Source organism: Erpetoichthys calabaricus, chromosome 1, assembly GCF_900747795.2.
Source record: "Erpetoichthys calabaricus chromosome 1, fErpCal1.3, whole genome shotgun sequence".
NCBI classification, from domain to species: Eukaryota; Metazoa; Chordata; class Cladistia; order Polypteriformes; family Polypteridae; genus Erpetoichthys; species Erpetoichthys calabaricus.
Window position 1 is genome coordinate 303,354,595 of NC_041394.2, and position 27,346 is coordinate 303,381,940.

At 35.6% G+C, this 27,346-nt stretch overlaps 1 protein-coding gene across 1 annotated transcript in view; it reads left to right on the forward strand.

Annotated features, from left to right (window-relative positions):
• The window catches only part of tmtc2a (transmembrane O-mannosyltransferase targeting cadherins 2a), a 518,416-nt gene that overhangs the window by 405,866 nt on the left and 85,204 nt on the right, over window positions 1–27,346 (forward strand). The window contains exons 8-9 of the mRNA XM_028817226.2: window positions 8,083–8,204; window positions 13,111–13,192. Coding sequence (XP_028673059.1) covers window positions 8,083–8,204; window positions 13,111–13,192 — 204 coding nt within the window. The remainder of the gene's footprint in view (window positions 1–8,082; window positions 8,205–13,110; window positions 13,193–27,346) is intronic.

A 27,346-nucleotide genomic window follows, 5' to 3' on the forward strand; every position in this document is an offset into this window, starting at 1 on the left:
TACAAATAAAATGGCATTACATTCTCAAGCTGGCTTAATCCAGTTCAGGGTCACAGCATGCATGATATCTTCTCCCAGCACCATCAGGTGCAAGAGGGCACCAGTCATTTCCACACAATGGGCACAATATAGAATCACATCACACACATGCCTTTGGGAATACGGAAGAAAAACTAAAATATCTGGAGACATGGGGAGAATTTGCAGATGCCACATAGGCGATGGCCTGGTTCAGGATTTGAGTCCAGCATGCTGGATTCATGAGGCAGCAGTGTGAGCCACGATGCCATGCAGAGGTGTTTTATTTTTCATCCACTCTTGTTCATACACTTTTTCACTGCTAAGTTTGTAAGGAGAGGGGGAATGTTAAACTTGATGACTGCCAATCACAAGTAGAAATCACAGAACGTGACAAATTACACAACTTCTGAAGGTGCTGATCTTGTCACCTTCATGTGTCACATCACACAGTTTGAAATTGCAGGGTATGTCAAATTAGACCACCGAGTAATGTTTTACCAGGATAAGCATAAACACAATGTCTTGTTAACCACTGCGGTGGTAGCCAAGATTTGAGAACAGAATTGATTTTATTGGTGCTTCTGATTGAATTATACGTACCTTAAGATTTCCTTGCGTGCTATTTGTACTATGGTTTGTCTTGCATTTTGGTTTTGATATCTGATTCTTCTTTCTCCTGTTTTGGACTTTGTTTCATTTAACTTTGATCCATCTCCTGATCCTTTTTGCCAGCTTTTATTTTGGATTTTAAAAAGCAGGTGGGCTTGCTAATGCATTGACCTAGCTGATCTGTTAGCTCTTTTCTGGCATCTAAAAGAAAAGATGTCTTCTTCTTCTCTTTTTGCCTAATTTTCTCCAGGGCAGTATAATAATGTGGGATACTAGCAGGGGTGTGGGAGGTGTGTGATTTCATACATTCTGAACTCCTTGTCACGTCACTATATCTAAGCAGGTGATGTGAGAAAAAGCTGAGAGCGTTTAAGATTTAAACATTTTTTATTGATTGCTGTAATGTTTGTTCGAAACATTGAATTGAGTGACTGACATTATATTTTGAACAGATTTGACATTGATAGGAAAACATCCGGCAATCAGATAAATTCATTAAAGATAAACATGCACTGTGTCCATCTGAAAGCCCCAACAGATAACATTCTTTCCACTTGGATCCCTCAGCACATCTTTTAAATTCATTCCTTGTAAGTCTCTTCTGACATGAGTAACATTTTTAAATTAATGCAAGGCATGGAAGAAAACATAGTCATTCAAGCTGCTATTTTTTAGAGAAGCAGATTTGCTTGTCTTAGCAGCTGAAAGACACCAAGTCTATCCAATTAAATGAAGAAGGGAACTGGTGTCATCAATTAGAAAAAATTTTAAAATAATTGACGAGTAAATTAGCTGATAATCTACTGCACAGATAATCTAATGATCTTGTGAATTTCCCCTTGGGATTAAGAGAAAAGCCAAGCAAAATGACACCTTTTATTGGCTAACTAAAAAGATTACAATATGCAAGCTTTCGAGGCAACTCAGGCCCCTTCTTCAAGCAAGATGTAAGCAATAATTCCATTAATCAATTACATCTTGCCTGAAGAAGGGGCCTGAGTTGCCTCGAAAGCTTGCATATTGTAATCTTTTTAGTTAGCCAATAAAAGGTGTCATTTTGCTTGGCTTTTCTCTACATTCATAATGGCTAACACGGTACAACTCCCTTGGGATTAATAAAGTATCTATCTATCTATCTATCTATCTATCTATCTATCTATCTATCTATCTAATCGGTTCCATTTTCTCTGGATTGTATATGTTTAGCTAAATACAGTAATGATCTAAATAGGTACATTTAGCTTCCTACTTAATTAAACAATTAAACAAAATATCAAATGCTATAATTAACATAAGTATAACTCTCTGTTAGCTATTGAAAAATGTGTTGTCTGCTACAAATATAGTGCAGTTGGCTTGAGGACTTCTTTATTTCATTTACATGCTCTCATTAATTAGTGTTCTAGCACCTTTTCCTGGGACTTACAGGTTAAAAAAAAAAAAAAAACTTTATTTAATGAGTTTTACTGAATCTAGTCTGCGTTAAGTTAAAAAAGAGGGCAGACTTTCATCTTGAGTGTTTGCCTGATGGTCCATTACTGTCAAATTGAAATGTGGGTCGGGCGGCTGTTTTTTTTTTTAAGCTTTTTGTTCAACTGATTGAAATTTATTGTGCAAAATACTGTGTGTACATACTTGCACCTGATCAAGTGAAAAGAGTGCATTTTTTCACATAATTGCAGTAATATATTTGAGGATTGCAAAAAGTTGTATTTTTTCAGGTGGAAAAAAGTTAAAAACACATTTTTTCAAGGCTTTTCCTCAAGTGTAAAATAATGTTGGTAACAGAACATTGTTATATTTTCTCCTGTGGTTGCAACACTTAAAGCAGTCATTATGAAAATATAATTTATCCTCTCCAAATTGCTCAGCTTATTTTATGTGTTTGAGAGATGACTTCTTAGAATTATGCACATGTATGTTGTTTTTGTAAAATGTGAGAACTTTGGGCTGGGTGATGGAAGTGAACTCATTTCTTTTTTGTTTTCTTTCTGATTTGTATTCCAAAAGTAAATTCTTTTTTCTGTGAGAAGACAAAGCCTATCCTACTAAACTGAACAATGACATAACTACTGGTGTATTACTGAATTGTCCGGTTTTTCTCTCACATTCTCAAAGACATGCTTGTTGAGTTAACTGCCGATTCTCATTTGTAGTGTGGATGTCTGTGTTTGTAGGACTTTTTATTAGCTATTGCTTCTTCCAGATCAGATTCTTATCTTGCACAATATTAAGATTTGAGCAATTTTTCTTTTTTTTTTTTTTTGTTTATATTTAGTTTTGTTTTTCAGTGACATCATCTGCGCCATTTTGAGTTGACATTGCTGAGATGTCATGTGTCGCTAGATCATATGCGCACATGCACGTCACAGTGTGTAATGTTATGGCTGTCACATTACTCAAGATCAGGCCACGTTTTCTTTCCAAAGTTACAACTCTCAATGAAAATAAGCTTTGCTTTTTGAGTTATCAATTCCTGGTCACATGTGGTGGTTTTTGAATCCTTCCTACCCTCCATTTTTTTCTTCAATAATTCCTTAGGAGAGGAGTGCAGATGAGAAAACGTTGATGGTACAAAGTTCTCAAGGGACAAGTGCACTGACAAATGTATGCCAACAAAAGTGCAAAGTGACAAATCCATGCAGCTGCTAACATAAACCACTACTACCACCCCAACCTCCATGGTGTTCTTTTTATTTACTGAAAAGATTTTATTTTTTATAAAATAATATAATTGAAATATAAATGTATCACACCAAAACATATAACACAAAAAGAAACACTATACATATATCCCAAATTAAAAGGAACCACAAAAGCAGAGTGGTGGCTCTGAGACTAAGGATCTGCGCTGGTATCCAGAAGGTTGCCGGTTCGAATCCCTATCACTGCCAAAAGAGATCCTACTCTGCTGGGCCCTTGAGCAAGGCCCTTAACCTGTAATTGCTCCAGGGGCGCTATACAATGGCTGACCCTGCGCTCTGACCCCAAGGGGTATGCGAAAACTAACAAATTCCTAATACAAGAAATTGTATAAGGCGAAATAAAGAACAAAAAAAAAATTAAAGGGGTTTATTGCACCACATTTTGTGCAGTCCTTCACATCAAGTCAAATTGTGTCCTGGCCTTGTGTTGCTGTTAACTGCTACAGGTCTAGATTAAACATCTTGGTTTTGGTAGATATTGGTATAATGTGTTTGTATATATTTCTCGGACCAAAACCTGTTTTATTTAACAAATAACACATGCATTAATGATTATTATTTATTAATTGGGCACATAGCGACACCTCCTTAATCATAAAAATGCTCATAAAACACTCTGCTACTCAAAATTCAACAAAATTGTCAAACAGGATTAATGCAGAGTGGCATGCATCCAGAGCCAGCATCGACTTTTCAGACAGGTTGAAATTCCCAAATAGGTTTACTCACTGATTACAAACAGTTCACATAGAAATTCATACAAAATGACGTTCAGTTTAAGACTTTAAGACATCAATATAAAATACATTTACCATTTCCTTTTGCATGTACACTATTCTTGATCTCAGCATGCACAGATTTACATTTTTTGTATAATACATCATGTTAAAGCTCTTCAAAAGCTGCCGACATGTCATCACAGGGCACAAAACCTTACATCTAATAATACTTCCAAGTGCCAGTTTTTATATGTGTCCACTAAATTAAATGAATGTACTTTTCTCCTCAGATCTATCCAAGATAGAAAGAGCAGCCAACTGGCTGCATCCAGTTTTCCTACACAAATGTATGAGCTTGTGCTTTTGTTGTCAATATTCCTTGATTCTCTAAGAAGACAAGAAACTACTCAGGGAGTTAGTGTTTAATAGAATTCAGTAATTTTGCATTTGACTTCTTCAGTTTTTTGTTGTGGTTAATTTGTTACCATCTTTTTTGGTGATGTTATTGGCACCATTTTGAGTTCCCACTGTTCAGACGCTGAATATTGCAAGGGCACGTGTAGACATGTGGGCATGTGCATGTTACAGCATGTTATGTCACGGCTGCCACCAGGGCTGTCTTAACAGCATTATAAGCCCTCGGGCAAAGCAATGCACTGGGGCCACTACCTACACAACCACTCAGCAAGTCACAATGTACATAGACTAGCATGGGGCCCCGGGCAACTGCCCAGCATGCCCATGTGTTAAGACAGCCCTTGCTGCCACATTATATAATATCAGCTTACAGTTTGTTTAGGGTGTGCTGTTTACATCTTTTCATACTTAAGACGGTCAGCTTTTTTGCACTTCCTGGTTAGGTTGCCTTTTGCCCGTTTAATGGCTGACATTTTACCGTGCCCATTGATTTCACTAATTCATTCTGTCGGAATACTCTCTTGAATCTCCTTTAAAAATACAAGAGAATTTTGTTGAAAGGAATCCATCCCTACTTGCTCTCCCTAACTTTTTTCAATGAAATTCTTATCCAACACAGCATTATGCAGCACAATCTGCTGGGATAGGTCCTGGTTCCTTGTAACCCTGAATTAGATTAAATGGTGCCTCACATTGTGAAATATACATTGGCTAATTCATCTGCTTATTATTTTCACAGTACTTCCCAAAGCAAACTACTTTCTAAAGTTTCCTTTTCAACAGGTGATTGCATCATGACACGATATTGTCAAAGGAATCAACTCAGAGCAGAACCTCGTCTCTCACACACACACACACACACACACTTAGAGTAACACAGTGTCATTTTAGAATTTAATTAGGCAGTTGGAGAGTTGGAAAATATTTTTACAAGAAAAGGAAATGATTTTATGCAATCAGTGACACATGTACTGCATAATTTGCAATTAAATTTCATTTCTAGTGTTTTTACTTTACTATTACAGTACAATTAGATTTACCATAATTGTAATTCATTCATATGTATAACATACAGTATTTGAAATATTATTATCTCTTATAATGTATTCTCTTTTAGGAAGTAAAAATGTTAAGTTTGAATACACAATGGGCAGTCTGAAAATCGAGAGCACACCTTAAGAGAATGATTTAGGAGTCATAGTGGAGAAGCCATTAAGAAGGCTAACAGAATGTTAGGTTATATAGAACAATGTGTGGAGTACAAGTCCAAGGAGGTTATGCTCAATCTTTATAATGCACTGGTGAGGCCTCATCTGGAGTACTGTGTGCAGTTTTGGTCTCCAGGCTACAAAAAGAATATAGCAGCACTAGAAAAGATCCAGAGAAGACCAACTAGGCTGATTCCAGGGCTACAGGGGTTAAATTATGAGGAATGTTTAAAAGAGCTGAGCCTATACAGTTTAAGCAAAAGAAGATTAAGAGGTGACGTGATTGAAGTGTTTAAAATTATGAAGGGAATTAGTACAGTGGATCGAGACTGTTATTTTAAAATGAGTTCATCAAGAACATGGGGACACAGTTGGAAACTTGTTAAGGGTAAATTTCACACAAACATTAGGAAGTTTTTCTTTATATAGAGAACCATAGACACTTGGAATAAGCTACCAAGTAGTGTGGTAGACAGTAAGACTTTAGGGACTTTCAAAACTCGACTTGATGATTTTTAGAAGAATTAAGTGGGTAGGACAGGCGAACTTTGTTGGGCTGAATGGCCTGTTCTAATGTTCTAATCTTCTTACATAGCAACTGTTCCATCTCCACCAAAATCGCATTCTCACAATAATTAACTTCATACAACACTGCTGATTTTTTCAGATTTTTTATTTGATGTTGTTAATACAGTTTTGTGAAGGACTATAAGCTGCTATACAAAAATATGGCACAATAAGTATTTCTAAGGTTTTTAGAACAAAACAGTGTCCTTACATCATGTTGATAGCCTAAAATGATCCGCTACATAGTTAGGATGAAAAAAGTAGCAACAGCAACATTAAATCAAAGTCTTTACAATTTTATGCAAGGAATCAGTTTAGTAGGAGAGATTGATTGAAACAGTGAACTAAATGTTTATTGTTATTACTTTCAATAACAAGAATGTAATGAACAGAATTCATCTCTACTTCACTAAAACACATTTGCCTATTATTAATCTTAAAGCATATTATTGTGTCAGAGTATCTCAAACTGAACACGTCGTACATTTTTTCAGCTTTACAGGTATTTAGTTATATGTCCAGTCACGTACTCTAAGAATATAACCCATATGGCACAGTGGTTAAGCTTTATGCTCACCTCAGAAGTGCACTGCAAAATGAAAAGCAGCCACTTTACTGTTGAAATGCAACCTATATAGTTATCGAGTGTGTAGAGCTCTTCAGTCTGCGAAAGGAAAAAGAGTGAAACCGCAAAAATATAAACAGAAATACTGCAGAAGTAAAAATTTTGGAAACACTGGAGCACAAAGAAACAATTTAAAGAATGTTTGAAAAGAAACATATTCTAGGATAACCAGTGTTTATTTTTCAAGGGGTAAACCATGGTGTCATCTGGTTTGCCTATTTACTTGTGGTGGACTGTATTGAAAAATTGTTTTTAGTTTAGGTTTGACATTTTTAACTTTCCATGGTACTTTTTAAAATGTACTTTTTAAACTTTTATTCTATGTTAATTAGTGTTCTCTTATTTTAATTCTTACTTTGTCTTTTTTTTTCTCTTTCTTCATCATGTAAAGCACTTTGAGCTACATTATTTGTATGAAAATGTGCTATATAAGTAAAAGTTGTTGTTGTTACTTTATTATTACTCAGGCCATTCACATTCCCGCACACAACCCTGTACTGTATTTTCTTTTTTTTCCTTTTCTTTCTCCTCTAGCATGGAGAGCTATTATGCCTATAACAGTCTAATGGTTACAACACAATTATGTAGAAAATGAAATGAAAGACATCACACAGTTCATTGTGCTACTGCAAAGCATTTGAATTTATTTGGATACAAAGCTGGCTGCAAAACATAGCTTAGTGCATACCCAGTGAACTTGTTTGGATAGAAATGAGGGAAGCAGTTAAGGAAATTGTACATGTATGAGTAGTAATTAGGCATTTAGGGCCTGTTAGAATTGCTAATTAGAACTTGTCGAGAGCACTTTGTCATTTGCATTATGGGTGCATATGGCATGACAGCACACACCTTCATTATATCTTAGTATGTTGTGCTTGCATCAATTATGAGAAAAAAAATCTCTCAAATTATGCCTAAAATTTTGTTTTTGACAGGGCACTTATATGAGATGGAAATGGTATGTAATTATCTTAAGTTAAAATAATATTAACTAAAAAATATTTCCATATACCGTGTGAGACTCTTTCATGTTACTTCATCATTTCACAATATTAAATTTCAGAGTATATCATATAAATATTTGAAATCATCTGAAAATCAGTGTTTATCAAAATTGTTTTCATAATTCTGTTAAATTGCATATTGTATAAGTGCAATTTTATTTCCTATCTAAAAACGTATTTAATTCTTGCTTTTAACATCCTTTACAGGGGAAGCCTACATGAGACTGAATAAAGTGAGTGAAGCAGAGACCTGGTACCTGGAATCCCTCCGAGCCAAGCCAGACCACATCCCTGCCCATCTCACATATGGAAAACTTCTAGCACTTACAGTACGCTGCATTTTATATTTATTTTTAGAAAACTTACTATAGCTTCAACTGAAATTATTACTGTTTTTGCCAAAGCTGAACACTGCTCTTGACATTTTCTCAAATACAATTCCATAAACTATCAGTCACTTTGGATTTTAAAATGACATGTATTCCCAGTTGGCAAATTTACATAACATAAAAGTCTCAAACTCACTTACTCTAATTCAGGGAACCAATTCTGGATGGCATGCCGATCTTTCCCAAGGGTCCACTCACACATACACCCACATATGGCCAATTTTGAATTGTTAGTTTACCTAACACACACGTCTTCGGAACGTGGAAGGAAACGTAGGTGCCCACTGCCCCACCTGGGTCCCTCTGACTTGCAGAATTATGCTATGAAAATGTATTGCTTCTTTTAAAATTTGTCTTTGTGGTTAACTTGGCTTCTCTCGAAGCAAAACAAAAATCAAGTCACTTGACAATTAAAAAGTCCCATTGTCTGATACAACAACTAGCACTCGGGTATGTTAAGGATTAACTCAGGATTACATTGCAAGTGTGAAATTGAATCAACAACCTTGTGGCTTAAAGTCATCTGCTTCACTGCCAGCCTTCTTGCTTGTAAGAATATATCAGTACTGCATGTCAACTTAAATGATACCTGTAAAGCTGCAAAAAAAAATTATAGTAAGCTAAGAAACAAAAACATGCATTCACACTTTGTCTTTTGGGTATTTTGTGAGATTTGTATGTAGAAACATATAATGGACAAAAGAACCATATGACTAACCACCTTTCACAGTCTAGGTTTAGTTCTATTTGCCTATAGAGTTCTTCACTGAAGACTGGCCTTGAGCAGTAAAGAAGTGTCAATTTATATTATAAGGTGGGGTGTAATTTGTGTCTAGATATTATGGTAACATTTAGTTATGTCACTGCATTTATAACTGTATGTAACAAGACCTTAACATGTATTTCTTTGGGTCTTCATAACATGTCTATTCATTTCTGCAAGGTGAACAACTAACAAAACATCACTTAGGAGTGGTCTGAGGTGGCTTAACTGAGACACAATTCCCTTGATGTTGCATACAGAATTTAGTATTAGACCTGTGAATCCTTTGTATTAACAAGAGATTTTACCATCATGTCAATACACCACACTGCACAGAGATGAATAACCTCTACTGATGTTTTATAAGTCTTATGAAGACCCAAAGAAGTCTTACCAGTGTTATATTTTAATACATTTTCTTTTGGTCCAAGTGTGATCTTCTTTAATACAATAGCATGCTGTATCTACCATTCACCTGATGTAAATGTTAATTTTTGCTCGAGTGCATTTTTCTCTGAAAGATTACTGCTCTAAAATGTTGTTTTGCACCACACCGTTAAGTATTTGCCTCTTTAAATATAAAAGTCCTAGTGTGTAACTGTGTTCTAACATTTTGTTTAGTGCTTACGTTGCTAACTTCCATCTATGCCATTATGTGTTTGTCAAAGACGATAATTAAAAGTAAAAGCTGGGAATCTCCTAACTTACTTCTTCATAATTTTACACATTTTTATGGTGTCCTCTTTTAATGCTTGTTTTCTAACATTTACTTAAAATATTCAGCTGTGGAACTTAGCGTACAGTTCAATCTTTGTGTGGCTACCTTTCAAATCATTTGCTTAAAATTATATTGTGTAATTTTTGCATTACAAATATCCATTCCAAAAGCAAATACATTTTTAACGCAGTGACAACTATGCAAAATGTTACATACTGTAAACATACATTAAAGCTTTAAAAACTGGAAATAATATATTACAATACAGTATAATAATATGTTATGGTATTACAATCCATATGTCAAGAAACATTAATAATTCACTGTATGAATCATAAACCTAGTTTATAGAATAAATGATTCCCCTGCTTTGAATTTACAGTGTGGCCCCTAGATAGTAATAATTTCTTTTGAACAGTGAATTCAAACACATTTTGTCTTGCTTTCAGTCATTCACAATTTAACAAAAAAAAGGCCCCCTGCACGCCACTGGTGGCCCATCACCAGTTTGGATTTGTTCCTCTATTCTTTTGCAGCTAAGCTCATGGGAGCAGAAGAGAATTTTTACACCCACTTTGAGGGTCCGATGCAGTTTGTCAGGACGTCACATCAAAAAAGCTTTAGCAGCTGCCAAACAGTTCAATTTCCCTAGTAACACAGCATGAAGCAGAAAACAGCCAATTAGTTAAAATAACATTTTAAACAAAGACAGAGGGTGATTCTTGGAAATTACCTACAATAGCTTTGCTTTCCCCATTATAAAATATACTAATCAATGAACAACAAAAGATGTCTAGGTTTCCTTTTCATTAAGCTTTTCCAAGCTCTTGTGCCATTCTTTTGGAGGCACTGGTTCAGGAAATTTAGGGCTTTTAGAAAACTCCAGGGATGTAAAATTTGTTTTCAGGAAATGTTAACTGGCACTTAAAAACAGAACTAAACCAGTAATACAGTAACATTCTCAAATCTGCTTAGTCCAGTTCTGGGCCGTGGAGGGCCAGAGCCTGTCCTGGTGGCATCAGGCACATGTCAGGAACCTAAAATGGACAGTGTACCAGTCTATTGCAGATAATAGTAACACATTTACTTCTTTTCCCATGTTTTTTGTTTTAGTACAAGGGCAGTTTGCAGAGCTTTATCAGTTCTTAAATAATGAGACGGTCAAAGTAATGCGCTGTTTCATTTTTGAATGCACATCTGTTATATTGCTTAACTCTTAGGGCTTACCTGTAAGACACATGTTTCCCTTATGTTTTGAAGACCGATGTAGTAGAAATTCAAAAATTCTCTGTTTTTCAAATGGAAGATACATAATGCTCATTCAACAAAAATTATGTTGCCTTTTATCTTATTTGATGAGCTATGTCAAATAGCCACCTCACAACCAGGGTGCTCTTTCAAAAATAAATACAGTTTTAAAAAAAGTCAGCTTCTTTAAACCTAGAAAAATCTGTTAGTCGGTCCCTTTCTAAGTTTCTAGATTTAAACAGGACTGGGAGACACAGAGTGCGCAAGATCCTTTAATTGTACTCTTATGGAGGTCTTCTATTGACTTTCCAGGGCCTCTCATATTAAATAATTAAATTTTTGATAATCAAGGAACAGACAGTATATGATATACTGTACGTAGTATCATTGGTGCTCCTTTATATAGGAAATTGACAGCATGACTAATTCATACCTAAAACATTTTGCATTGTCTCTTATTACAGTAGTTAATTGCCAAACTACCGTGTAACTGGATGTTATTATCATTACTTACTGAAGAATTCAAGTAGTGGTATGAGGAAGTATACATTTCTGATTCTTATGCCGTGCTTTGAATAATGTCTTACCTAAAGTATTATTCAGGTTATTGTGTCTGTGTATAGTAGTAATCTGTTTGGCAGGTCACTGCTAAGTTATTACAATATTCAGTACAGTATATACTACAGTTTAAAAATACAAAAAAGACTTCAATTCTAAAGTGTTGCAGAGATTTTTAGAAAGAAAAGAATTCACGTGAAAGCAAAGTATATTCTCATTTGAAATGAGGTTATTTCTTTTTTGATAAAGTACTTATATATAAATAGTGATGCTAAATCCTAGATAAATTATGCAAGAATGTTAACAAATCAAGGGTTCATGTAGTCATTTTTATTAACTGCAGCAGCTATACCCGGTGTTGCCAATAAGCATTTAAAACATAATGTTTCTCTTAGCTATCCAGCTGTATTTCTTAAGATATGGCCGTCTGAACTTTTCATGCCCTGATAATAACTTGGAGAATCATTAAAGTACTTTGGCTTAGCAGCTCACCAATTGCAATATCCTGATGTCATCTAATATTCTACCTTCGGATGACTCTGTTTTGCTCAAAAAAATGCTGAATATAATCACCAGATTTTACAATGGTCTTTTAGCTGGAGTGACACAGTTGTTAGCGCTGCCTTCTTACAGATTCAGCATCCTAGACTTAAATCCCATAACCTACCTTTACTGTTTGTTCATTCCCCGTCTCCATCCAGTACACCACTTTGCCTCCTCTACCCAAAGAGACATGCGTTTTAGGTTAATTGGTGCTTCCAGATTGGTCCTAAGTGTGCTTAGTTCATAAGATGGACTGGTGTCCTGCCATGTACCCTACGCTGTTCTAGCCCCTCGTGACCGTGAATTGCATTCATTGGGTTTGAGTATCTTATACTTTCAGTAGTTTTTAAGTTAAACGTACACATTGATAGTCTATCTATAAAATGTGGAGTGTAATCTTACCCAAAATGAGGCAGAAAAAAATGCAATTAGAGAGCTAAAAGAACATTTAAAAATGTACATTTTACTTAACCCATGTAGTATGCCATGACAGCATACTTTCAATAATAGAAATACAGGATTAATTCAAATTTATGAAAAAAATCACTGTATACTGATTTTTTTCAGCCTGCATTCAATTATTTCATTTATTAAATCATTGAAAGAATTTCTTGCCATCTGTCTGTTTAGTCTTGCTGCATTAATCACAGAACACCACATTGAATATCCAGTGGTGTGCTTAGCCCCACAGTGCCACATTGCAGTCTATTCTCAATTCTATACTCCACCATTTTTCCATGCGTTTTTTGGATTTGTTTATGTATTGAGAAGACCTAACAGAGGGCTGCTCTTTGGCATCATCTCTTCCATAACAGGTGGCTTATTTCCCATGGCAGTTCTCTGTGAATTGACACCGTCACCGTACCAATGCCTATGCCTGTTAAATCTGCCAACTGTAAAAATAAAGGAAGAAAATCACTGTTAACTTATGTTTTCTATTATGCTGTCAACTAATTTTTGCTTGTGGAACAGGAGTTAAACATTTTTTCTCTTTGCTTTTCTCGTTTCTTTTAAAGGGACAAAAGCTTGAAGCAGAAAGGTACTTTTTGAAAGCAATTCAGTTGGACCCTTCCAAAGGCAGCTGCTATATGCATTATGGTACGTATTAGAATAAATATATATCAAAAACAGCATTATTAATGCACAAATACAACAGAAAGTAGCACGTGTTAGAAATATAGATTTTTAAGTAATCCAAATGCAGGATAATCCATCCATCCATTTCATAACCCACATACAGTATTCATCCAAAGTTTTACTGAGCTGGTGCCTCTCAGTGCATAAAGAGCCACTGCATGGCAGATTATCTCACACACAACAAATTCTGAGAATTTAATTCACCTAAACATTTATGTTTCTCTATAAATAAAGAGAGCATATGAATCCCATACAGGCAGCTGCCTGGGCTAAAAATTAACCCAGTCCTGTAGAGCTAGGGGCCAGTAATGCTCTAAAGTGTACTATTGTGCCAAGCCATACACAGTAAATGAAGAAACTAAATCCTTTTAGAAGTGCTGATTGATACAAAGCACTATTTTTTGTAGTTTGTACAGTTAAGTACAAAACTGTCAGACTTAAAAATTAAAATGCAGGAATTTCAGGCCTAAACAGAACTACAGAAAAAGTGAATTTAAGGAACAATATAAACTTGAACACCGATGAAGTCTCAAGGATAAACCTAGGACCAAAGATCTGCAACAGAGGATCAAACAAACTACATGAGCATTCTGGCAGAGTGGCATAGTTGGTCTTTAGCGTGAACGACAGCATTGCAACCTATCAGATACCTTGGCTGATTTGTATGGGGGTAGCAATAACAGGATGCATTCCAGGTTTTTAATTTATGGTTGTGTAATTTAGCAACAGAACTTTGAACAATTTTGAGTCTGTGTTAGACAAGAAGCTAACAAGTGGTCTTTGCATTTGGTTCAGAATCAACATGTTGAAACGTCATTCCAATAAGTACCATTGCAACAACACAGAGCATGAATTTCATTTAGTTCCCCTATACAGTGCCTTCGGGGTTTCAGTATGTATGTTCTTTCCTTCCCTATTGTCCAGATTCTTTAACCAGTTCAAAGATTTGCACTATAGAGTAACCATTGACTCCAAATTAAACTTATTTGAAAATATATAGGTGTGAGCTTCAGGCACTGCACTGGCTCCTCGTCCAGTGTTGACTGTTATTTTGTTCTTGTTGTTGATAGCATAAATTTTAGTTCCCCACAAGCAGATCCTACAAAAAGCCGGTTTGGAATTTGAAGGGACACATTTATTTGGGCAGTTTTACAGTTATGAATCCTGGCTTTCTTGAACTCCCTTTGTCTTTACTGCTAAACTATTAAAAGTAGTCTGTGATTTTTTTTAAACTTGCTTTTATACTCATTGCAGTGCATATCACCAGATTTTTGTTTTTCGCAGATTCATCTTCATTTTTAACCACTGATCTAATGCTCTGTTGTGTTTAACTGTATTTTATTTAACCATCGTTTACATGTTGCAGTTGATTATTTACCGCTTCAGAATTCTGGCTAATTCTCTTTTTTCAGTTGCCCTTCATTCTGAAGTATATCACCATCTTCTTTCTGACACTTCAATTATGTTTTTTACTTTCTAAACCTAATTTTCTTTCAATTAACCATTGTACCCTTTAAAGACACTATTATCCTATTGTTCTATTTTACATTATTTCCAAAAAATCAGAGTCCCTGCCTTCTAAGTTTTATCTTAATTATATGAGTTCAAGATACGCATTCAGGCTAGTTGATTTTTTGACAAATGTGATTCAAGGCTCATTTGCTATTCTCTTAATTCCTCCTCCTTTCTCCCACTATTTGTGCTGTTTCTCCATTTGGGTAATTGGTCTCCTACTAATATCACATACAACATTAAGCTGGCTTTTTCATATCACAATTACATCTTCAGTTGTGTGTAAAAAGATGATAGTTTTGTTTTTTCTAATGTGCCACTTCACAATAAATTCACATTTACTGTTTTTATGCTTAAGAGAAATTGTTACTGTCAGTAAGAACCAATGTACTTTGGTTACCTTCAACCAGTTTTCCTGGAGACTTTGGGAGATTTTGTTATTTTCAACACATATATTCGAAAATCAAACTAGAATTAATTGAATGGAAAAAGAAAAATAACAAAGAGCTAAAAATGTACAGACTTTAATGTTTATTCCTTTGTTACACATTGATCAATCATAGTACATTTTGAGTATAGTAGTATGTGAGTACTTTTTGTATAGCACGCTGATTTTTCTATTAAATATGCCAATTTAAGAATTTCGTGGATTTTACGGAAGATTTTCCATTGTTCTGAGTAAGAAAAATCAAAACGTTGGTAGTACACTGGCACAGTGGTACAGAGGTTAATATGCTTCCACATGGATCCAACAATTTGCATGTTGTTCTTGAGTCTGCATGGGATTTCCTCCCACATCCCCAATTTAGTGTCAATTCAAAATGATTCCCGTGTGGGTTTTTATGTGACTAGCCCTTGCGATGCACTGGCAGTTTGCCTACGGAAGCTTCTTGTCTTGTGCCCAGTGCAACCGGGGATTCAGCTCCCTTTCATCTTCAACTGGGTTAAGTGAGTATGAAAATGTTGTGGTTTCCCTTCATAGTTTTTGTTTTGTGCTCAGGTATTGACTTTTTTTTCCAACAAGCACAACTTAATGTGATATGAGTACATGTCTGTGCGTATGTCAGTGAGTCAAAGTGCAATAACCATGTTGGACTGCTTTTAGATTCGTACACAATGCTAGCCACTGATTTTCGTGACCCTAAACTGGATTAAACAGGTTAAAGAAATGTATGAACTTGATTCACAACAACAAAAAGTATGATTGTTCTGTGGCATTTTAATATGGCGTGTTCATGCCAATCTTGTTGCAGAACTCCACTTAGAGAATGTGTAGTTTTTTATTGTTTTTTGGTTTTTTTTTAGAATGTATCAAGACAAGAACTTCTTAAGCAGTTTCCAATGTTATTCTGCTGCTTTGAGCTAGAACACTTTCTAAGACCCTTAACTGTAATAGAAAATAAAACATGCCCTGCCATTGCAGTATTGGAAAGGAAAATAATCCACCCTTCAATTTAGCACTAAACAATACAGAGTGACTTTTCATGTGTATGTGCCCTCCAACCCTATACAGTATGATTTGTATCAATGTTACAATTCTTACAATTTTACATGCAATCTTTTTATATGTATTTTTTTCTGTATTTGGGATACATTCCAAGACAGTTCGGGACTGAAATGTTGCATCTTTTTAAACCGCAGAGATTACGGGAAAGGTATAACCCTTCAGAAAAGGAGAATTGCTTTTAGCTTGATAAAAAAGTGGTGAAGTCCCCCTGAGACAGTGAACTGGGGACTTTTTGCAGAAATTATATTCATTCACACTTTGTCAGATACAATCAATCTGCCACCTGTCTGAACATATTTTCCCTCTAATAATGCAATATCTATTGAAGACTTGAAACCTAATATACTAGTAAATTGAAATGTTGATAATGGAAAATCAGGAAAAAGGCAGAACTAGATTAGGCTTTCTGCTATATCCTAGAGTTGCAAAATTCATTTTTTATATTTACACTTTCCATTCTCGTATGATTTAGAACAGCCCTTACAATCCGATCTGCTGTAACTCAACCTCTCATGGTAAAGGAATAAGTGAGCAAACAAGCAGAATGTAATGCAGCCTTGGACATTGTTGTTTGTAACATATGGGAGCTGTGCAAAATGTTTGTTTCTTCTGATTTAAACATAACAGTGGAATCCAGCTGTTTAAACAGGGATTTCTCTAAGTCTAAAATTAATCTTAGATTAAGATTAAGCCAAAACTAAAGCTACATTATCATATTTATACATATTAAAATATACACATACACATTTTTATACTGTTTTTAACAACAACAATATACAAAATTGTATACTTGCATACATGTTAACTTAGGAGTAATAACATTAGTGCTTGACCAGTATATCATGTGTGCACTTGCAACTCGTATCATTATCCCTGCCATGTGTCAATGTGTCCTCTGGGGCTGCTCTAGGTTAGCCTTAATGTACTTTCTATTACATTTACACATATGTGTCATCTTAGAAGCCTAATTAAATAAAAAAAAATTTTTACCAATACAATACATTTTAAATGGTAGCTCTCTCCTGGCATGTCTACATATTCAAAAGAATGACAAGATACATAGCTTATTTTCCAAGTATTATACTCTATTCTTCCTTCAATCTTTCTTTCCTTCTTTCATATCACCCTGGACTCTATTCTGTTTGACACTGAGCCTTTTGACTTGATCAAGAGTGACCCTGCTTGGCTCCAGAGCCATTAGGCTAGACCTCCTAGCAGGGGGCGGTGATGGACCCTAGCTCATGAGAACAACCTGAAAGGTGGGAATAATGCATGCCATTGTATGGTTGCAGGAAGTTCCCACTGAAATGCTATTGATCTAACCAGACAAAACATTATTGTGGTCATCATCTTAAGAGCTGGTTAATTCATATCTCCCTTTCTCTGTGTCTCTATTCCCTGTTTAGACCACAAGAAAAAGTTCATGGGACCTTTTTTATGAGGTATACCAGAGGCTTGATTATAGACTTAATTGAATAAAAAGCATAAACAGAATTGACACATCTATTTGATGGCTCTACCTGCTTTCATGCACTACTCATTTTTTTCACCAGTACCAAGCTGTTGTAATACAGCTTTGAACCTTATTAAGCATTATTTTGTCATGTCATGTTCTAACCCATACAATCCAGACAAGGCTCACGCAAAGGGCTGAAGCCTAACCCAGCTAGAATAGTGTGGTAGAAATCGACATTTTAATTAAAGAAAGAAACCTATTGATAAAACTGTTTGAGTCTGAGTCGTTTATTGCATCATTTATTACTCTTCAGCTAATGCTCGAACTGCGTGCGTTCTTCTACAGCATGAATGGTCAGAGAAACAAAAGATACAGGTTCATTTTATAAACTATTAAATTTACATACAGTGTCAATCAATGCATGCATTTACTCTAATTGGTTCATTGGTTTACAGCCAAATGATCTATATAAAGTAAAAGTCTATCCTTATTCTTCTTATACTTTGGGTTGAACCACTACCCATGAAATTTCTGTGTATGTAACAACTGTCCATTCTTGTTGATTTACAGGACATCTGCTGATTTCTTAGTCATCTTTCAGTACACTTTGCTTATTACATCTTTGTCTTTGTTGTTCACTTTACCTTTATCTGGTTTCCTGAACAGGTTTATGACGTTTATTAAGCCTTTATGCTATTTCTTTAAGATGAACTCTATATTTTAATATAGAAAGCAAATCGAAATATTTAATGTAATGGTTATGTGACCCCTAAGTCTAAATTTACTTCCACAATAGGGTACAAGGCAGGACCAAACCCTGGACAGGGTGCCAGTTTATTGTAGGGCAAACATACAAACACACCCACATCCACACACCAAACATATGCTAAGGCTAATTTTACATCTCCATTTCACCTAACCTGCATGTCTTTCAATTGCGGGAGGAAACTAGAGCACCCGAAGCAAAACCCAAACTGATAATGGGAGAGCGTGCAATCTCCATGCAGGGAGGACTCAGAACATGGTCTCCTTACTATGGGGCAGCAGTGCTACCACTGCGCCAGAATGCTCCCCGGAATATGTTGTGATTTATTTTAACTTTGTTATATGTGTGCATCACTAGGAAAATGATTTCAATTCATTTCTGAGAGTCATTGTCCCATCCTGTACTAAATACTTTTTAGACTATAGCATTAAAATTTATGAAACAAATATTGAAGGGATATAACTAAGGAACTCTGTGTGACTGCCTTGTCCTGTTAAATGTTTTGTTTAGAGTATATTGAATGTAGAAGCTGCCAGAATCTAAACATTTAGTGGGCTACAGATATCTGGGGTGAGCTTTAATCCCAGAACATCTTTTGTGAATTATTTAAAACTGGCCCCTAGCAGAATCAATGACATTGAGAAGTGTTGTAAATATGAGGAGAGACCTTAGTAGGATACTGTATTTTTTTAGTCCTTGTGTATACATCCATGTGTGGTACAAACAAATCCCTATTCTTTGTTCACTTTCATACTATAATTTTGTTTTGGATCTACAGAACACTTAAGGCATTCTCAGAAACTTATTGTATTTATAAAAATACTGATGTGCCATATAACACTCTTTTCTTTACTAACTTTCACAACAAGCACCATCCCAAGGCTCTTTACAAAGCAATAAAGAATAAAATGTTTGAATGCTGACTGCTGATAATAAAAAAATATGATGATGCGCAACAGAGTGGTTAAGATTATAAATTTGTCATCCATAACAGATGAGTGGATGCTGTTGCTTCCTTTATGGATTCCCACTGCTTTACCTTGTTAGCATTTGTTTCTGTGACCTCCGCTGCCCTTCTCTGATGCTAGGATATGAATATTGATGCAGCGGGGCCCCTGAGCAGTAGCTTTGTGTTTACTACGACTGTTAAGAAGCTGGTCATGCTGATTTGTTGGATGTTAAACATGATCCAGTGTTATTCCCACTTTTGGACTCCGGAGAAAGTGCAGTATAGTAGCTCTTAATTGAGTTTGATAATTTCTAGTATTACTTTTTATTATTCTCTTGTGTTTCGGAAAAAAATATTTAGAAATGACATATTGTAGAATATTAAGTAAAGATGTAAAATGTTCAGCTGTACTTCTATATTGCATTATAAGTATGGACTCTTCTTATTCTATTATTTGTTTATCTGTGTTATGTAAGATCTGTATTTAATAATTCTTATCTACTATTTCAGTATGTCATTTATTCATTCTTATTCTTATATATTTATTTGTTTTATTTTTTCTTTTAACTTTTTCTTTAACATCTTGTATAGCACTATGCTATGTTCTTTGTATGAAAATGTGCTATACAAATAAACGTTGTTATGATTTGCTGTTGTAGCATCAGACTGTGCATCTTCTGTGCATGTGATATTCTAAACATTTCATATATTAAGAAAAATCTTTTTGTGTGTTGATGCATGTGAACTGAGATTTCAGGAGGTGATGATGGCCTCATGTTGGAGGTTGTTTGACTAGCAAAAAATTCTAAATGAAAGCCGAAATGTAAAGGGTTACCATGGGAGGCAGATAAGTAGGAAAGGCAACGATACAGTAAGTAGGTGAGAAGATTCTAATCCACAAAAACTGTACAAACACAGGAACAGGTGGAAATAAAAAAAAAGTTCATTATACACATATGAAATAATGTCAATTTCTCTCTACCTGTTCATAAATAGAAATACATTAATGCTTCAATGAAGTCTTTAAGAACTGTAATATACTGTAATTGAATACATTTCTTCATGATTACATACATGTTAAGGATGAAACCCTCCTGAATTTTTATTAGTGATGTTTTTATACAGGGAAGGCAATATATTTAATTAGTATTTAAATTGAATTCTTGAACTGCCAGCTGTGTGGGGCTTAAGAAAGGTTGCAAGGTCAGTCTAAAGTTTCCCAGAATTTTATATGGATTGTCTTTCTTCTTTTTAATTAGCACCACTGAATTTATTAACTATATATTGTCTAACCTTCATATATGAAATACTTAAGAGTTTTTTGAATATTTAATTTGTTTAGTTTAGTTTTCTGAAGTTCCAGATGTTATTCTGTAAGTGCATTCTATTATGAGGGTTAATTCTTACAGTAAGTAATGCCTCCTGCATAAAAGTAGTACTGAATGAGGTTTGAATGTATATTTATACTGCTAACGGCAGAATATGACTAGAATAGCAAACATTTGGGGTGTTGAACATCTCTTTAACAACTCAAAGCAATGTTCAACTTTTCTATATTTGTATATTTGGAGGATTTAATAGGAAATTGCATTAAGCAAATACAGTTTCATATGAAACTGTCATGTGACTGTAGGCGCAGCAGTGTACAAAACCAATTTTCACCTCCTCTTCAGCCTTTAAAATTAACCCCGTTTGCTACTTTGAAAAGTGTTTACAAGTGTAAGATCAGCTGGTGAAATTATTCAACATTAAATTCATGTAACTTGCTTTTCAAAGTAAAAAGATGTTCAAAAAATATTTGTACATCATAATTACATATAAACAAAGCCCAAGGGGCATGGCAAGAACAATATGTATTGTTGTTTAACAAAAATGCATTCATTCATTCATTCATTCATTCATTCATTCATTTTCCACTGCCTATTCAAAGCTGGGTAACAGTGGCAACAGTCATAACAGTGAGGGCCATATGTCTCTTTCTCCAGCCACACTTGTCAGCTCATACAGTGGTGTCCCAAGGGATTCCCAGGCCATCTAGGAGAAATAATACTTCCAGCAAGCCCCGAGTCTTCCCCATGTTCTCCTCCCAGCTAGTCGTACCCGTAAAACCTCCATAGGTAGGCATCCCAGAGGCATCCATATCAGATGTCTGAACCTCGATGTGGGGAGTCAGCAGCTCTACTCATGAGGTTCTCAGATGTATGTGCTTCTCATCCTACCTCTAAGGGAGAGCTGAACCACATGACACATGGAAAGTTAGTCATTTATTTCTGTTAAGCAAAGATACATGACAACTGCGAGTAAAATGGACATTGAAACAAGTCACATAGAAGATTCAGCAACTGACCAATCAGTAAAGTTCAGGAGCTCATTCAAGACATCGGGTTTGCAGCTGTGAGCATTGCTGCAGTGAAAATCCAGAGCATCTCAGTCATTATAAAAATATGGACAGTTTATGTAAAATAATGAGGTCACCACTAGGACCGTGTAAAAGTAGTGTATATGTGTACTTGAGCTTGCCAGTCTGCTACATACATATAGTAATCAGCCAAACAATATAAAAATCAACATTTGTTTTACAAAGATTGAAATTATCCTGGACCTGAGAGCTTTCTCTTAAATAAAATAACACAACATCTTCATGACTATTTAGTCCAGTCCAGGATGACAGGATGCTATCCTGTCAGCATTGGGCACAACGCTGGAACCAGCACTTTATGGCAGGACCTACTTAAGCAGGTACCCACAAGCACACTCACTCAGAGCCAATCTAGAATTGTCCATCAGTCTAAAATGCATATCTTTGGAGCGGAAAAAAAACTGAAAATAATACATGTTTCTCTCAAATAGCCAAACCATATTTTAAAATTCCAGTTTCCGTTTTGTTCTGAACAAGTCAAAATCTCTGTGCTGAATATACAAAGAGGTGCCAAATTGTTACTTGTAGTCAGATGGCAGAATGCTAGTATGGTGGGCTGGATTTTAACTAAGACTCAACTAAAAGGTACATCAACTTTCCATTTCCATTCAAAAATCATCATCAAGGTAGATCTTTGAACGCATCAAAAAATCAAGAACCACTAGTATAGTAATTCTATAGTGGACAAAGCTGTAAGCTGTATTCACTCATTGTGTTTTGAAGTAATAAAATTATGGTATCAAATCAAAATATAAAGTTAAAATAACATCATTTTTCTGTTAAGTGAATATTAAAAGGATAACATAGTGGTGCAGTGGTTAGCAACCTCTGGATCAAGAGCTTGTTTGGTCATAGTCATTGTAATTGTAATATGTTTGCATGTTGCTCTCTAGGTTGCATAAAGTTTGTTTTTCTGCCAATGTGCCCAGAGACACACAAGCCTGCCATCCAGGGTCAGTGTTTGCCTTACCACCCAACTTACTTCAATCCAATAAAGAAAAGCACACTTGAGAATCAATGGATAGGTAAAGGACAAGATTATGGTAACATACCATACCATTTTTTAAGTCCACATATCTCAAGCAGGATCATCCGGGAGAAGATTATGGTAAATTACTTTTTGTAATTCAAGCAGTTAAATTTACAAAGATATCAATTTTTAAACACACATTTGTGAATACAGAAATAGATGCATTTGTAATTCAGAATCCTGCTGCATGCTATTAAAGACAGAATTGGATTTATTACTAAGAATAAATTTAACAATGATGAATCTCTACCACTCTTTCTGGAACAACGTCAATCAATTTGCAAGGTTATTTCTTTATTTATGAAAGTGTTCGATGAAAATTATTGATTATATTTCAGGGATTTTTACTTTCTTTGTTTTTCAGAAATGTAGTTTCTTAACATTTGCTTTTCTTTTTTCAATTGTAGTACATTCTGTACCGGATAAAAAAAATGTCTGTGTACAGTAATTATTGATGGCAAATTATGCATAAAACTCAGTACTCAATGCATTCAGCATCTTTTATCCTATTTAGAAATAAAAAAGTCTCAACACCTTAACGTCAAGTGATCAACTACATGAAATTCACTGCCATTCATAACTCCTGACTTTTATTTGGAGGAGTAACAACACATGCAGGGGGTCTTCATCTTCACAAAATCTAACAAAACTAACCTTGAAGGAATATTTAAACCAGATTTTATTGTCTATTTAGAACTCTTTATTTTCTCAATACAGTCAGCACCTACAGTTTTAACACATCATTATAAAATAACTAAATTTAGCAGAAAAAGATCAATTTTAGCCTTGTATTAGAGAGAAACCAAAGAAATGTCCTTTTATTCTAGTCTATACATATTTTTTTTTATAAAAGCTGATAATATAAACTCCTTTCAGCAGATGTGCAAATAAAAGACACCTGTAATCCCTTCACAAATGACACCCTGGATTGTATTTGATCTTTCTCCAACCAGTATGTTTAGTATGTAATGATCTTGTTGTCAGAATGTTGACTGAAAAGATTACATTACTCTACAGTGTTTAGAAACAAGTGACATGCAATAGAATTGGCAAGGCTTTTATCGTTCTACATCTTAACTGTAAATGACTGCAACCCTGGAAAGAGCTAAAAAATGTCATTGTAATAAAATAAAAAAAAATGTTAAAGCACAATTCAAAGGAAAATAGATGTTGAAGATAAATTGTATTACTGTATATGACACAACCACTTTACTTTTCTTTTCTCCCTAATGCATTTCCCAGAATGACACTATGTTAATCTATGGCAAGATATCTCTGCAGAAATTTAGTCACATTTTGCTATTCATAACATAGATGTTTTATATAGTACTGCTTTTGTGTCTATAAAAAAATACTGGAGATATGAAATATATTTCAAATTCAGTGAACATGTCACCTGCACACCTTCATCGTGTCTTTCAGGCTCGTCCTCTTTTTCATGGAAATGTTTCAAATGACATAGGGATTTCTTCATAGTACGTCTTCAGCTACTTGGTAATTGGTGTTTATTAAGGTGTAAGATGTCAAGAAATAGAGAAAAATTATGTCTGCAATCAAATAAATGCCATATTCCAATAACATAACCTTTATCTCTTAATATTATATAAAGAGTTGAACAGATTAAAAGTCTTTATTAAATATTTTCTTGATAGAAATAATACTTCCTATATGGAAATTATTATCAGAAAACAAAATATAAAAGTTAAACAATTATATGGTCTCATCTCTAAGTGAAGAGTTGGTACAAGTAAAGTCAGGATGTCCTATTTTAACAGGCAGGCAGCTTCAAGACTTTTTCCTTTAAAAAAATCAAGGCCGGGGCAGCCTTAGCTGTTCTTACATAGTATAGCACAATGTCTATAAATATAAATGAGAGAAATGATCCCAGTAACTACTGAGACGTGGCAGAAAACAGTAAATACAATTATACTGGGTGCATGTGGTGCTGTCACTCGGCCTAAAAGCGTATCATTAGACTGTGGCAGAAAACTAGACTTTCTCATAAACCTGAGGAAAACACGCAGACGTAATACCGTTTGACAGTACCCTTGATCATACCCACTGTTACACCCATCATGTGTAGTTTGCCTCTGGCGCAATCTCCCATCATCAGTTTGCATACAAGTAATTTTTGGTAGGATCCCAAAACGTCTCAATGCATTCTCAATAATCCAGGAAAGGAAATTGTAGAGGAGGCACGGTGGCGCAGTGGGTAGCGCTGCTGCCTCGCAGTTGGGAGATCTGGGGACCTGGGTTCGATTCCCGGGTCCTCCCTGCATGGAGTTTGCATGTTCTCCCCGTGTCTGCGTGGGTTTCCTCCGGGGGCTCCGGTTTCCTCCCACAGTCCAAAGACATGCAGGTTAGGTGGATTGGCGATTCTAAATTGGCCCTAGTGTGTGCTTGGTGTGTGGGTGTGTTTGTGTGTGTCCTGTGGTGGGTTGGCACCCTGCCCAGGATTGTTTCCTGCCTTGTGCCCTGTGTTGGCTGGGATTGGCTCCAGTAGACCCCCGTGACCCTGTGTTCGGATTCAGCGGGTTGGAAAATGGATGGATGGAGGAAATTGTAGAAAGTTGATTTAGTTCATCTGGACATAGTTCTTTTCCAGGGAGATATGTTACATCACTCATCCAAATGACTTCCTCAATCTCAGTTGACTGCAGGTTTCTCCAACCTTATAAACAGTACCTTTGGATAATGACCGAATCTAGCACCATTGACTAACAATGGGCCGTGTGATCAATGATATGCAAATTGTCCATTGATCAATGGCCATGAGTACCATTCACAGAGAGTTGGGGAATGGCTGCAATCACAGCATTGTAAGATGGTGAAAGATGTACCCTTAGGCCCCCTCTTCGTTTCAGAGATGGTTGTTCCTTTTTCACGTAAATGGCCTCCTTGACTCCTTGCTCAAACCAGCATTCCTCCCTGTCCAGGATGTGCACATCTTCATAACTGAAAGAGTGACCACTGTCCTGTAGGTGTAAATAGACTGCGGAGTCCTGGCCTGACGAGATAGCTCTTCTGTGTTGTGCCATCCGCTTCGCCAGTGGTTGTTTGGTTTCTCCGATGTATAATTCAAGGCAATCCTCTTGGCACTTAACTGCGTAAACTATATTACTCTGTCTGTGCCAGGGCACCCGGTCCTTGGGGTGGACCAATTTTTGCCATAGCGTGTTTTGAGGTTTGAAAGCCACCGAGACGTGGTGTTTTGAAAAAATGCATCTCAGCTGTTCCAATACTCTTGACACATAAGGGATCACCAAAGGTTTTCGTTTAACCCTAATCCCAAAACATTCTACCAGTAAACAATCTCCTGACCTTCTCTCTTGGCTAAGCCTTCAAAACCCTTTATGTCAGTCTCTCTGCTTAGTCACTAAATTGCTCATTTTTATTTTTTACATTTACGGGATTTACTTCCTCTAATGACTCAGCTTCTTTGTTTTTGTGTTTACGCTTATATTTAAACGAGGTCCTTGCCTGTTCTTTGTGTTAGTCCTGTATGTTTTTTTTTCCATTTTGACAGTATCTCCTGCTTCTTTTGCTGTCAGCTTATCTGATGTAATAATGTTATTACTGGGAATCATTCAATTAAGCATGGCCAAGTTCTTCACGTGTTCAAATGACTTGCTCTAAATATGAAGGTTAACTGTGAATGCTGATAAAGGAGAGCGGATCTGAATTGTGCATGGTTTTTGAGTGCAGTATTTTAACACTCGAAGAGGAAAATCCAGGCAAGAGCTTAATCTGCGTGCGTACCATGCTACCTGCTCTGCCACTATGCCGATGTCTGTTACCTTCTCCTTACTTAATGAAGGTATTGACATACTTGTATATACCAAATACACCTCACAATAAGAATACAAGTCTTTGTGTTCTGTCAGGTCTCTTCCTACATATTTTTGAGCTTCTTGTCTAAATGAAATTGAGGGTCTTCTAGTAAGTGAGACATAGTCTAGCTCTTCATACAAAATATTTAATACAAAAGTCAAGGTAAAGAAGGATAAGAAAATGTACAAATATTATTCTTTATCTTTATATATAATACGCTACCGTGGCTGTTGGTTTGCGAGCTTCAGGTGATTTAAAATCCTGGACAGACAAACAGTTTGACCTATTGACCTGACATTTGGTACACATATACTAGGTGATGTCTACTATCTGCTTTTGGGTTGATGATTGACCTCCAAGGTTATTCCTATTCTTATTTTATTTGTGTAGAATCAACTCTCACCGTTCTCATCCCTACCTCCTCCACCATTAGTGTGGATAGCGCTTTGAGTACTGAGAAAAGCGCTATAGAAATGTAATGAATTATTATTATTATTATTATTATTACTTCTCCTACCTTTTCATATCTTAAATCATTCTTCAGGCAGATTAAAGACTTAAGTGCCGGCTTAAGTGAGAAATTAAAGAAAACGTACTAAGTAATTGCAACACAAACACTGACTTGATCAGTTTTAACGCGAAAAG